Here is a 15,304-nt window from a genome sequence, read left to right on the forward strand (position 1 = left end):
AAGTTAATAAACAGTATTTACTTTAAAATTAAAATGTTATGCAGACTTTGGAAAATACATTTCACTTTTTTTTCCTTCACAATTTCCAAATACTTCCACAAACCTTAATTTTACATAACAGTTTATTTTTTGTTACTTTGCAATAATATTTACTTATTATCAGGTTGATATTTATAATATCCAGGATTCTCATTATCATTATTATTATTTAAAAATTATAAGGATACTTCCTGGCGACTTTGACCATTGAAGAGTGAAGTGCTGGTCACTGTATTTTTAATATTGCTCTTCAGAGAAGTCATTCGAATTGCAGATGAATTAAGCAAGTAACTGGTAGACCTCTCATGACGCTTCTTTCTCCGACAGAAAAGTTGGCTGTTAAAGTGTCTTCTAAAACTTTCACTGAGCAAATAAAGTGCAAAAGGGTTTACACATGAGTTAGAAAAACTCAAGACACGGGCTACTAAGGTGATGATCATATGTCCCAAAGAAGGATCAATTTCATTGTAGTTAAATGAACGGTACATATATAACACGTGGTTTGGAAACCAGCAAAGTGCAAAGCAGCCAACAAACACAAGGACAATTTTTGCAAGACGTTTTCGGGTCTCCATCTGCAAAAAGAAAAGTATTCTATTATTAAAATCTATGTATATAACTAATATTCTGACTGCTATATGCTATGAATTGCATAGTCATTAATAGCTGGGCTGTACTAGAGAAATGCTGGGCCATGGGCAAATAACACAAAATTGTCCTCACACCACTTAGCAACACATCAAATAGCATTTTTTTATATACTGAAACCATATGGAATCACACATACTGTACATAGAATCTGTCACAAGTCAGATAAATCAAGACAAAGTCCCCTATATGACACCCTTGGAGGCAGGGGATATGATTACATTACAAATATACTCTATGACCATGATGAAGATCAGTTGGGGTCCTTTGGGGGATGTATTATAGCGGCACAGATCATGATTCTGTAACTCTTCCTGCTTTTCCGAGGCAAAGCAGGAAGCAGTACCAATGAGATGTTATAACATGTCAATCATCTGATGGAGTGGGGGAGTGAAAACTCCCCCTTCCAGTGATCCCCGCCAGAGCACACATAGCAACAGTGCAGTGGTGGATCCAGGGGGGGGCAATAGGAGTGATTGCCCACCCCAGCACAGTCCGTCCTTTTAATCTCTCTTTTCCACATCACTGTGTGTGCCCTCCCCCTCCCCTTATCCTCATTCAGCACCCTGTGTTGTCATGGGAGCCACTGTGTAATCATGCCGCATCAAAGTCTGAGGGTGTTTCATGACAGGCTGTCATCAGGGAGCCGGTGAGGGAGAGATCACAGCTGGCTCCCTGCACACCCTGCTGCAACTGCAGGACTGACTGAGGGCTGTCATCCCTGCACAGAGGTGCTGTCTTCGACTACTGGCACTTTGTAGGGAGACATTACAGCCTCCCTCCTACCCCGCTGCTTCTGCCCATGTACAGAGGGGGGGAATGCCTTCTTCTGCCCTCAGACAGAGGGAGGGGGGAGCAGGGAGATGGCTGAGGGGAAGGGGTAGGAGGGAGATGGCTCTGCCCCAGCACAGAAGGGAAGGGGTGGATGGCTTCTGCTGCCCAAGGACAATTGCAGGGGGGGAGGAATATTGCTGCTTCTGCCCCAGAACAGAGGGGAGGGGGGTGGCAATCTTCTGTTGCCCAATGACATTGGAAGGGGGGAGCAGGGAGATGGTTACTTCTGCCCCAGCACAGAGGGGAGGGAGGTTGATGGCTACTGTTGCCCAAGGAAAGTGCAGGGGGGAGCAGGGAAATTACTACTTCTTCCCCACCACAGAGGGGAGGGTGTAAATGGCTTCTGCTGCCAAAGGACAGAGGGAGGGGGAGCAGGAAGATAACTGCTGGTGCTAAAACTGTGTATTCACTGAATACATAGACATATATAAATTAAGGAGCCAGTATAGGAAAGAGGAGGCATCAGAATTAATCATTAAATTGCCCCATGCTAAAAGAAGAGTCTAGATCCACCCCTGCATCAGCGTAGTACTGATGCATTGTGTCTTACTGTACCTCCCATCCAGCTCCACTGAACATTTATGAGATCTCTAAAGCATTGCATGTTCTCTAGTGCAGCCCAGAGCCGGTAGCCACAACAGCCAGGAACAATGCTGTCCCTGTTGTGGTGATATGGGAATAACAGCTGCAGCTGTAGAAATCGATAACTGCAGCTGTCGGAACGGGCAGTGCAGCTGACCATTCATACATTGGGTGGAACCACGCTGATAATGACAGGGGCACATAGCGTGTCATTTACCACCCAACACCACAATAATACATGGGGGAGAAGCAGTATTAGTGCACATAACATGCGCTGATACCACAATTGCCTATAATACATCTCCCCCTTCCCCCTGTATCCTTTATCTACACACAACATTCATGGGTCAGTGGCAATTCTATTCAGTATAAATTACTGGCTGCCAAAATCCTTTGCATAACTGCCTAATAATGTTACATCCGAAATTTCCCAACAGCAGCAATCATGTAATCACAGCAGATAAAATAAGGCTATTGAACTGGCAGTTCAAAATCCTACTTTATGTAAGTTTTTGGGCATGCAGTTTTGCAAACATTTTTTGAAATGGAGTCTTGCTGGACAGTTCACATAAAGTCAAAGGCTGGGAGAGAAGCCTAACAAAGGGTTTTCAAACATCTTGATCATTGCAACATTATGAAAGCAGTGCATTATGACAGTGCCATTAGAAAGCAGCACTGTCTCCCTGAGTGCAAGAATTTGTGCAAAAGGGGGGCACTAGCACAGGAACTGCCTGGAGCATCCTCAGGCATCCTGCTAGCTAGATGAAAGGCAATTGGACAGCAATGGTGCCACCCCAATGCATCTTGCACACTCCTAGTTACAGCCCTGCATTCTCAGGACACACCTCCACATTCAGCAAATAACAAGTAATTAGTTGGCAAGTCGTGGAAAGTAGTCCTTGCTTTGATCATTTAGCAGTAGTGAATTTAAGCAAGAAGAGTGCTGAGGCACTCTTTATGAATATTCATAAAACTATTCAAATTTAACCTTTAAAGAATATCAGTAAAATTATATGGTACCTATATATAGTCGTTAATGCTCACAGATATAGTATATTATTCACCTGCAGCCAACAAACTTACATTGTGAATTGTAAAATTCATGTGTTAATTAACACTAATATATAGATTATCTGGCGTATATATAGAACCTAAATCCACTGAACATAAATTTTTAATTCAAATTAACAAATTTCTTTAAGATTTGGTAGCCCAATGACACATTACAAGTAAAGTTGTCGCACCAAAAATTGCTCAACCATGTGCCTCCTAGTTCCAAATAACTTCTTTTAACCTATAGCACCTGGTATTCCCTGGTGGTCTCCCATCTAGGTACTAACCAGTCCTATTACTGTATAGCTTCCAAGATCGGATGAGATTGGGCAAATCAGGTAATGTATGGCTGTAGATTCTAGAATAGTAGGGAAAGGGTATTCCGCACTGGCACACAGTCAGAGCAAAAATAAATATAGGACTGTCACGATTGAATAGTCCATGTTATTAATAAAACATAATGTTCAAAAAAGTTATGTATGAGCATACTTTAATTGATACACCTAAATTTAATTGATTTAGTTCATGCTTAATCATAGATAACGCCCGTGTAACAAAACTGAACAGAATAGGTGTAAATATCTCAACATGCAAAAAAAAATATAGAATAGAATAGACACAGCTCACCAGCGCAATCACATAAATAAAATAGTGAATGTCATTCAAAAGGTAAATGATGTTAGACTTAAATCCTTTTTTTTATATGGTAGTCCTCAAAAGAATAGGATTCTTGGTCCGATCTTTTCAATGGTCAGTCATCATGAACCCCCAAGAAAAAATAGAAAGGGGTATATATAGTGTAACACAATTTAATGATCCAATATTAAAACATAATACAAACAACCAAAATGACATGGACTGATGAATCCCCCAACAGCTGAATAGGTAACAATTACCAGATCTCAGGAAAAAACTTGCATCAAACAGTCCTTTAGGAACAGTAGATGGTATGTTCACCAACAGGTATTCAGGATCCACAGCCGGCTAGGATTCCTTTTTGTCACCAATATTCAATCAGCAGGGTCCTCAGTCTATAAACACCGACGCGTTTCCACCCCTGTCCTGGGGTCTTTTTCAAGGTGCAGCAGCAAGCAGAATGACTTAAACTGCTAAAAAACATTCTATATATACCCAGACTAACCTATCACATCAGCGCTAGCACAGCTGGTTCCTATACATGAATTGACTACAAATCCCATGAACCCCTGCTGTGCTAGGCCTATCAATAAGGAGACAAACCTCCCCTACGTCAAACCAGAAGGCCTCCATAGTCATCCCATTATTGCTGGATTTGTTCCTTTCCTAATATGTTCTGTTGTTATGGGAACCGTCTCCATAACAATCTGAGCGCTATCTCTGTATTCCATACGGAACGTCACTTCCGGGTAGTTACCCGAGTAGCCGGGGACTCCTTTACAATTTCTTTGTTTTTGTTGCTATGGAAGCCATCTCCATGACGATCAGGACGCCAACGCTGTATTATATGCGGAGAATCCCTTCCGGATAGTTGACGGAGTGGCTCAGGACTCCTTTATAATAAAATCCTGTATCTTCACATCTTTAATACTTAGCTGTGAATTAACATCCAGCTAATCATCATAATGGAGTCCTACATAAACTTGGGGCATCCGGTATTAGTTTCTATAGTGTATGACATGGAATACAGACTTTAATTCTTTACAATAAAAAGGGAATGATATCAATCATCACAGAAATATAAAAATAAAACCATAAATAAAAACAGGACCTTAAAATCAATAATAAAGTGCCCAGTGCAAATGAGTGAGTAAAAAAACTTATAGAAACCATTTAACTTCAAAGTCGAGATTTAACCCTCCAGGCTTCAACGTATTAAATTCATATATTTTCTGCATTTCCAGCTTAGCTAATTGACTCGCCAAATCCCTTTGTCTCCAGTTGCCTTTTACCCAAGTCAACCCCACAAATCTTTTTATACCCGAGGGTGAGCAATTATGATGAACTTTAAAATGGTTGGACAATGCATGCGTCTCTAGCCCTTTCCTAATGTTCCTTAGGTGCTCACTAATCCGCACCTTAAGTGGCCTACTGGTACGGCCTATATAAAATAGGCCACAATTACATTCAATCACATAAATTACATTGCTGGTGTTACATGGTATAAATTCTCTGATCGGGTTATTTTTCCCATTTATCTCAATTTCAGTTGTTTTCATGGTTCCATTTCCAGAAATATGTCTACATCCCAAACATAACCCACAGCGAAAGAAACCTTTCGATTTAATGGTTGCAACAGTTTTCTTCTTGGGTAAAGCACTTTTTACCAGAGCCGATTTAATAGTAGGTGTCTTTCTGTAAATACATTTGGGTACTACTGGTAATAGTGTACCAATCACTGGATCCTTTTGAAGGATTTTCCAATGTTTCTTAAGAGAATTTTCTATTAATTTAAATTGACTACTGTAGGAAGTGATGAAAGCCCATTCATACACTCCTGAATCTTCAACCTTTAATTTATCTTTCAAAAGATCTTCTCTTGGAATTTGGTCTACTACCTTCAGAACACCATTTATTTTCTGTTCTTGATAACCACTCAATTTGAAATTAGACACCATCTCTCTCGATTGTGCCAAATAAGTATCTGTATTGGTACAATTTCGCTTCAATCGTCTCAATTGGCTGCCTGGGATTGAGTGTATCCAATTGGAATGATGGCAGCTATCTGCTTGTATATAAGACTGCGAATCTGTAGGTTTTGAATAGTTTTTGGTGTTTAGACAATTATTATCAATAAATATCGTCACATCCAAAAAATTGACAGTATTTTCATTGGCTACAAAAGTAAATTCAATATTTAAAATATTATCATTTAAATATCTAAAAAACTCCTTTAAAAGGTCCTGACTCCCCTTCCATATAAAAAATACATCATCGATGTATCTAAGCCAGGACACCAAGTTCGCACTATATGGGTTAGGGTTCCATATCACTTCATTCTCCCATTCCCCCATAAAAATATTTGCATAACTTGGTGCGAACCTGGTGCCCATCGCTGTCCCTACTTTTTGTATATAAAAAGCATCATCGAAGTTAAAATAATTATTATTTAAAATAAACTCCACTCCCTCAGTAATAAAATTCTGTTAACCTGGTTGTAACTCACTTTTTTGTAAGCACATAGTGATAGCTTTTAACCCATCTTGATGGTTAATGATGGTATATAACGACCGGACGTCTGCTGTAACCATCGTCATACCTTCCTCCCATTGGATTGACCCCAGTCTATTTAAAAGGTCTTTGGTATCTTTCAAATGAGACCTATTTGTGACTACCAAAGGTTGCAGGTAGAAATCTATAAACTCAGATAGGTTAGAAGTAGCTGAATTTACTCCAGAGACTATCGGTCTTCCGGGTGGATTGAGGGAGTCCTTGTGAATTTTAGGGAGTATATAAAGAACTGGAATAGTAGGATCTTTCACCATTAAAAATTCACCTTCTCTATCTTTAATGACTTCATTAGTCTTGTATTTGTTTATCTGTTCTTGTAACTTCACTAAAATTCTTGTCGTGGGATCAGATCTCACTTTCAAGTAAGTTATTTGATCATCTAGTTGTCGAAACACTTCTTTTTCGTAGTTGATCCTATCTAGGATCACCACTCCTCCACCTTTATCGGCGGGTTTGATAACTATTTCCGATATATCCTTTAGTTCTTTAAGCGCCGTTCTTTCCTTAAATGACAGATTATGCATGGGCTTTAATCACTTCCTACAGTAGTCAATTTAAATTAATAGAAAATTCTCTTAAGAAACATTGGAAAATCCTTCAAAAGGATCCAGTGATTGGTACACTATTACCAGTAGTACCCAAATGTATTTACAGAAAGACACCTACTATTAAATCGGCTCTGGTAAAAAGTGCTTTACCCAAGAAGAAAACTGTTGCAACCATTAAATTGAAAGGTTTCTTTCGCTGTGGGTTATGTTTGGGAAGTAGACATATTTCTGGAAATGGAACCATGAAAACAACTGAAATTGAGATAAATGGGAAAAATAACCCGATCAGAGAATTTATAACATGTAACACCAGCAATGTAATTTATGCGATTGAATGTAATTGTGGCCTATTTTACATAGGCCGTACCAGTAAGCCACTTAAGGTGCGGATTAGTGAGCACCTAAGGAACATTAGGAAAGGGCTAGAGACGCATGCATTGTCCAACCATTTTAAAGTTCATCATAATTGCTCACCCTCGGGTATAAAAAGATTTGTGGGGTTGACTTGGGTAAAAGGCAACTGGAGACAAAGGGATTTGGCGAGTCAATTAGCTAAGCTGGAAATGCAGAAAATATATGAATTTAATACATTGAAGCCTGGAGGGTTAAATCTCAACTTTGAAGTTAAATGGTTTCTATAAGTTTTTTTACTCACTCATTTGCACTGGGCACTTTATTATTGATTTTAAGGTCCTGTTTTTATTTATGGTTTTATTTTTATATTTCTGTGATGATTGATATCATTCCCTTTTTATTGTAGAGAATTAAAGTCTGTATTCCATGTCATATGCTATAGAAACTAATACCGGATGCCCCAAGTTTATGTAGGACTCCATTAAGACGATTAGCTCCTTATTGATAGGCCTAGCACAGCAGGGGTTCATGGGATTTGTAGTCAATTCATGTATAGGAACCAGCTGTGCTAGCGCTGATGTGATAGGTTAGTCTGGGTATATATAGAATGTTTTTTAGCAGTTTAAGTCATTCTGCTTGCTGCTGCACCTTGAAAAAGACCCCAGGACAGGGGTGGAAACGCGTCGGTGTTTATGGACTGAGGACCCTGCTGATTGAATATTGGTGACAAAAAGGAATCCTAGCCGGCTGTGGATCCTGAATACCTGTTGGTGAACATACCATCTACTGTTCCTAAAGGACTGTTTGATGCAAGTTTTTTCCTGAGATCTGGTAATTGTTACCTATTCAGCTGTTGGGGGATTCATCAGTCCATGTCATTTTGGTTGTTTGTATTATGTTTTAATATTGGATCATTAAATTGTGTTACACTATATTTACCCCTTTCTATTTTTTCTTGGGGGTTCATGACGACTGACCATTGAAAAGATCGGACCAAGAATCCTATTCTTTTGAGGACTACCATATGAAAAAAAGGATTTAAGTCTAACATCATTTACCTTTAGAATGACATTCACTATTTTATTTATGTGATTGCGCTGGTGAGCTGTGTCTATTCTATTTTTTTTTGCATATTCTGTTTGGTGGAGGTGAGGAGAACTCCTTTAGACACAGAATACCTTAGCTGCTCTGATCACACTTTGCGCACTCTAGTCTCTTCACACACTGTTTCAAAATTTGTTGTAAATATCTCAACAATTGTATAATAAGGTGGTATTACCAACCCATATATCACATCATCACTAAATAGTGATCATATCAGTGTATTATGTTATAGTATAGAGATATTATTTTTTACATATCACAATATTCTCAGTGCTCATAACAGTTTATAAAGTATCAGAGTGCCATCAAACAGAAAGTAATGTATCCAATGTTGTACCTTAGGTCATATGGTCATATAATATCCTTGTTGGTACATCCACCATGGTATGCTCCACAGGATACACATGCGACTCAGTGTCCATACACTAGGCCACGCCCCTACACATTTTGTCATTGGGACTTCGTTAGAGGGCAGGCCTAGCGTCTTCCGCTCTCCCATTGTATGAAACGGATGGCCAATCCCTAGCTTCATAAAAATCATGTGTGCAGCCATACACAATCCATTTAGAAGGTTACATAATCACAGTTTCCTTATAAACCTTATTCAATATAATAAAACATCATCTATCTCACAAACATACAGTACATAGATACATAATAACTAATTCTTTATAAACCTGATTCATAAGCATAACGCACACTATCAGTCTCATAGATTTAAAATTATATACAATTATACTCAGCAGCATGATTGCAATCTAAAACAAATATATTAAAAAATATATATTTATATAAAAAGGTGTACACTATTTATCTTACATTGTTATACCATTGTAAATTCACTTAGGATGCGGTAAATACATATAATATATAAAATAATAATGCTAAAAAATATATCACATCCAGTTTTATAACATCCTCTTTCCAGAAAATATATGCTAATTCAATAAACCAAAGTAATTTAATAAACCGAAGTATTTAAAAAAAAGTTGTTTTCCCTTTTCCCAAGAAATTCTCATTCCAAGAAGGGGATAATTTCAAACTCTTCATTCAAACCAAAGGGATGTAAAGTATTTAAAGTTATAATCCAATATATTTCTCTTTTGACTAAAAGATTCAATCTATCACCCCCTCTTTGGTTGAGAACAACATATTCCAGACCCATATATTTCATTGCTTGTGGGTTACTATTTTGACTCTGTTTAAAGTGTATTGGGACACTATGGTTATCGACACTGTTCTTCACATTCCTCATAACCTCTAAAATCCTAACTTTTAGTGTCCTCTAAGTCTTTCCCACATATTTTTGACTGCAATCACATATCAACATATACACAACATATGTGGTATTGTAATTAATTAACCCTTTCACTTTATATTATTTCCCTGTACTGTTATCGGTAAATGTTTTTTTTTCCTTTTAAGCCATGGGGGCAGACTTTGCAACTACCACAAATAAAAAACCTTCAGTTTTAGTTAAAAATGAGGTAGATACATTCAGTTTGTTAGGGTCCCCTGTCATCGGTAACAGGCTTGATGACAAATAACTTTTAAGAGTTCTTGCTCTTCTAAACACTACTTATATATGGAGACAACACAGGGTCCAACTTTATTAGATACCAGTATTATTTAAAATGTTTCTAATTTCATCGCTACAGGTATTATATTGGGTTACAAATGGACATTTTAACTTGTCAGTTATCCTCTCTTTACTATCTTTATAAACTAATAGTTCTTTCCGATCTAGGCTTCTTGCTCTTTCCACCGCTCAATTAATTAAAGACCGAGGATAACCTTTTTCTGCAAATTCGGATAAATATACTTAAGATTGTTCTTCAAATTTCTCTTTATTATTACAGTTACGTGTAAGTCTAACTGCTGTGAGAAAGGTAGGTTCTTTTTCCATTTCCCAAAATGGCAACTTTCATAGTCTAAATAATTGTTACTATCGACTGGTTTAAAATAAGTAAAGGTATTCATTTTTCTATTATATCCCTTACAGTTTTTTGTACTAAGGAACTAGGAACTTTATCTCTTTTTCCTGGAAGTTGGATGTAAACCCCAAATTAAATTCCTTAACATTGAGGTATTCTACAAATTTCAAAAAATGCTCTTGTGACCCCCGCCACACAATCATTATATTGTCTATGTAGCGTTTATATAGTGCTTTATTCATTGAAAATGGGTTATTGCTATAAATATATTTATTTTCCCATTCTCCTAAATATAAATTTGCTAGGCTCAGGGCACAAATCGTCCCCATCGCTGGCCCGCATATTTGGGCATAAAAATCTCCCAGGAACATAAAGTAATTGTGTTGTAACACAAATCATATACATTTAATAAAAAATCTATCCTTTTTATTTCCATATCTGGATCACTTAGCAATAACTCTTTTATACTCTCTAGCCCTTTTTCATCTGGGATTGAGGTACTGTATACAGAGACTGAATGTCTATTGTCCGCTACTTATACTTCTCATCCCACTTTAACTTTTCTAAAATCTGTAACATATGGGTAGAATGTTTCAAAGCATGGCTCTCTTCTAGGGTTAGATTTTTCTCTTTAATCTTATATGTATCACTTAATTTGTCCAGATCTTTCTTAACTAATTGATCTATATATGAACCCCTTGATTCAAAAGGATAGTATGTACTTTGTTTCTTTAAACCAGAAGACAAATTTATCTTCTCAGCTTCCCAATTTTTCAAGGGTGTGGAGGATTTATCATAATTTCTGATAAAATGTCTTTTAAGGGTCATTTTTCATATATACTGGTTGAGATCCATTTACACATTAAATATATTAACACCCATCATTGGAGATGGGTGTTAATATAAGGACAATCCTTTCTGTAATAAACTTTGTTGTGGTCCTGATAAAGCTAATTTAGACAGATTAAATATTCCAGTTATATATGGTTCTTTTATTATTGGAGTGCCCTTTTTTTGTAAGGAATTTTTACCCCCTCTTTTACCTCTTTGTCTCTGGTTCTCTTTTTCTCTTTTAAGAAAGATTTTTCTGTTACCATACTGCACTGGTTTATATGTAGACATCTGCATCTCCTCTCTAAAAAATCCTCAGAGGGATAGTTGTTACTAGGAGAACCCAACTATTGATACCCATTAGTAAGCAAGAATGAGTAGTCTCAATCCTCTCTCTCGAGCCCCTCCATGCTTTTTATCTAGTAACCCTTTGCCATTTAAAAGGTGTTTCTATTCCCTAAAACTTTTAAATGTTTTGTTCACAATTTCTCCTCGATCAAGTCTCCAACCATTAACCACCTTCTGTCTATTGTTTAAATTTTTATCATAAGAGAAGGTATTTATAGGTTCTTAACAAAACTTGGGCCAGTTCTTTAAATGTCCTCTCTCATAATCTTCTTTAACCCTTTTTAATTTCTTTGTTGTTTTTTTACTCTCTATGATTTCCTTTTCTATTTTAATTCATTTCTTTTCCATATATTCAACAAATTCACTGGACTCTTTTATATTACTGGATTGATCTAGTTTTACCTCAAAATCTTTAATTTCATTTTCTAATTCCTTAAAAATCTACTTCTAAACAAACACTATCAAACACATTAGATCCAAGGAGCACTCTTCTAGTATTCTATTCCATTCATAGAAAATTCTTGATCAAACTCTGTTTCATCTATACCTGCATTTTTAAATACTTCTAAACATTGTTGTGTTCGCTTTGATCTTAATTCTGCAAATTTACACATTTCTATACACTGAAAATGCAGCAACCAATACAATGGATAAATACAACAATTAGAAGGTAACACAATAGGTGTGCAAATGACAGGTTACACTGGTTTTTCCTTCTTCATGAAACCAAAGTTTCAAATAGCAAGTTGCTATCATTCACACCAGTTCTTATAATTAGTCTCCCAGCTGGTATAATTGCACTCAGAAGTTTTTCTCCTAGGTTGGCGTCTTCTCCTCAAAGATTTTTGCCGAATACACATCAGGTGTGACAAATTTCTTCAAATTAAAAACAGACACAGGGTGCACCCCATAGTGCATCAAACAACACATTTCATAGGCAACTATAAAAAAATACAGGTTATAGAGCATGTACCAACGGTGGTGGTCAGACCACCACAAGTGTAACAGCTTGATTAAAATATCCACCAGCATATACAGCATCAACAGCTCGGTACATCCACCACGGTATGCTCCACAGGATACACCTGTGACTCAGTGTCCATATGCTAGGCCATGTCCCTATGCGTTTTGTCACTGGGACTTTGTCAAAGGGCTGCCCTAGCAACTCCTGATCTCCCATTATAAGAAATGGAGTGGCCAATCTCTAGCTCTACAAAAATCATGCGTGCAGTGATATGCAATCCATTTAGAAGGTTACATAATCACAGTTTCCTTATAAACCTGATTCAAGATAATAAAACAATATCTACATAGATACAGATATAAAATCTATATAAAATCGGGAAAAGTACAAACAACCAGTGGTTTAAATACTTCCAATGATATTAGACTAATAGATCTATTTTCTGTATAATAATAATAATAATAATAATAATAATAATAATAATAATAATAATAACATTAATAGTAGTAGTAATAATAATAAGTATAATTCATATTATGTCATGTTTCTTATAATTTAATTTGTAGATATTTTTGTTCAGAAAGGCATCACATATAATTTATTTCAAATACATTGTATTATACAGTTTATTTCTAGAATTACCGTTTCATATTCACTAATGGCTCTGAATCATTGAAATTGAGATATTCTACAATTTTGCCAACTGTATTCAAAACTTTACAAAATGATTAATTAAAATCCACTGGGACATGTCTGTTTTTTTAAAGTTAATTAGATAAACTCATAATATAAACTACAAAATTGTAATTTATAATGAGTTAGTAGACACTAGTAAAAATCTAGGGAAAAAAAAACCTCTTCAGAAATCCAATGCAAGTGATAGGAAATTACTGCATAAATATTGGTTTAAAGAAATCCATAGCATAAAACCCAACATATGAAATCAATAAAATCTTATTTTTACAGCATAAAAAGCAGAATAGCTAATTAGTGCTTCTGAAAAAAAAAAATATATATATTGACCTTAATAAAAGTGCAAAGAAAGACGTAGTTATTGCTGCAAAGCCACCTTATCATAATGGAGTGATTAATGTTGTTCTTACAATGAGAAATGCTATTATGGTAAGTACCTACTCGAGAGTAAAAAAAAAAAAATTAACTTTAATGCCTTATTGACTAGTGCATTAGTATAAAGCCTTTTAAAACTTTTTGGTGTAAAAGCTTTTTGATCTTACATCTGTCACTATGGGGAAAGTGCGAATCATTGCCTACTAGTTCTCCTTTGAAATATATTGCAATGTCTTCAGTACAGTATGAGAAAAATTAAGTTCTGAGAAAATTGACAATTTCAGATGTTTTCATTATTGTGTAAAGTATAATAATGACAAAAAGGTATCTTGCGCAATTAACAATCATACCTTAATTTCTCTGCTGATATTTCTCTGAATACCTTGATATTTTCAAAGAAACAATTTTCCTTAAATATACCAACATTTAGTGCACTATGATTAACATTTACTAAATTACAGTACTTTTTAATATGCCATATTTCATCATGTTGCTTTCATGAATTATGCTTTGTTTTCTTACTGTGTGTATTTGCTTTAATGAAGTTGGATACATTTTGAGATATTTACATGTAAATTGCCAGTTATGACAGAATAATTATTTGATCTTGTGTTATCTTTATAACATCACATTTTATTAAGGAGGGCACTGCCACTTATATTAGGTCCTCAGATGTCCAGTATTAGTATCTCAATGATGCCAGTATTTTCATAAACCCTTAATCTTACAAGGCTCACTGAAGAGTTTGACAAGCAGAGTACAAAACAAGAATAACAAAAATATAAATATGCTGCTTGCTGACCCACCTTGATTCACCTAATGCAGTACGGAGTAGCGTAGAACCAAGGCGCCCTGAGACAGTGCATGTCATAGCACCCCCAGGGGTGCCAAGAGAGGGGGCTTCCTGAGGGGCCCGGGTCCGACGCCGCCCCCCCTTCCCTCACAGCAGCCCAACACACAGCATCTTCTATGCCTGTGGGGGGAAGCAATCACATTGATCACACCCCCACTGGCTTTGCTCCGGGCTGAGGGGGTTCAGAGCGCCCCCCTCGCCAGCGCACAATTTTTTTCCTGAAGGGGGCATGGCCACGCCTCCCACAAGTAGGCCACACCCCTTGTTACCCGAGCCTGCCGCCGCTCTGGGCGGGCCTGAGCTCTCCCCCCCCTCACTGAACTGAAATGTGCTAGTAGGGTATGGCCAGCCTGCGGGGGAATACTGAAGTGAAGAGAGAAACCGTAAACATTCCATTGGGCGAATGGAATGCTTTAGTGATGCACTATTTGACATTAAGGGGTATCTGCTTTGACACTGCTTTATTTATGTATAGCACCTAGGAACTAACTTTTATCACCTTTGAATCAATGTTATCAGTCAATAGAGGAGATTGTATGATATATATTCTGATTATTTAAATTGACAGAATACATGTGCTACAGTGAAATTCCTCAGGGTGCACAGCTTAGGACTGCAATTACTGCCCCAAGCAGTTTTCACTGGAGTGAAAACACCTATGGGAAGCTCCCTTCTCAGCTATGCTCCTACTTCGCAAATATATATTGCACCTATATTAATGTGAGTACTACTAGCCATGTCATGTTCTGTCTACCGCCATGATTATTATTCCAGGTCTCCTACTACATTTTAAAAATCTGTAACTTATTTAGGATATAGAGCAAACAAACCAAGAAAAAATTAATATTGGACATGAAGTTTGGTTACTGCATATAAATCATTTACATTTTCTAAAAGTGCTATACCAAACTCTATTCCACAACTTCAGTAAAATAGT

The 15,304-nt window shown here is 36.8% G+C and overlaps 1 protein-coding gene across 1 annotated transcript in view; it reads right to left on the minus strand.

The window, feature by feature from the left end:
- Nucleotides 1-215: 215 nt before the first annotated feature.
- The window catches only part of NMBR (neuromedin B receptor), a 376,875-nt gene continuing 361,786 nt past the window's right edge, over nt 216-15,304 (minus strand). The window contains exon 3 of the mRNA XM_088451744.1: nt 216-614. Within this exon, the coding sequence (XP_088307870.1) occupies nt 216-614 (399 nt within the window). The remainder of the gene's footprint in view (nt 615-15,304) is intronic.

Source organism: Taudactylus pleione, unplaced genomic scaffold (assembly GCF_031769625.1).
Source record: "Taudactylus pleione unplaced genomic scaffold, aTauple2 ptg000006l, whole genome shotgun sequence".
NCBI lineage: Eukaryota > Metazoa > Chordata > Amphibia > Anura > Myobatrachidae > Taudactylus > Taudactylus pleione.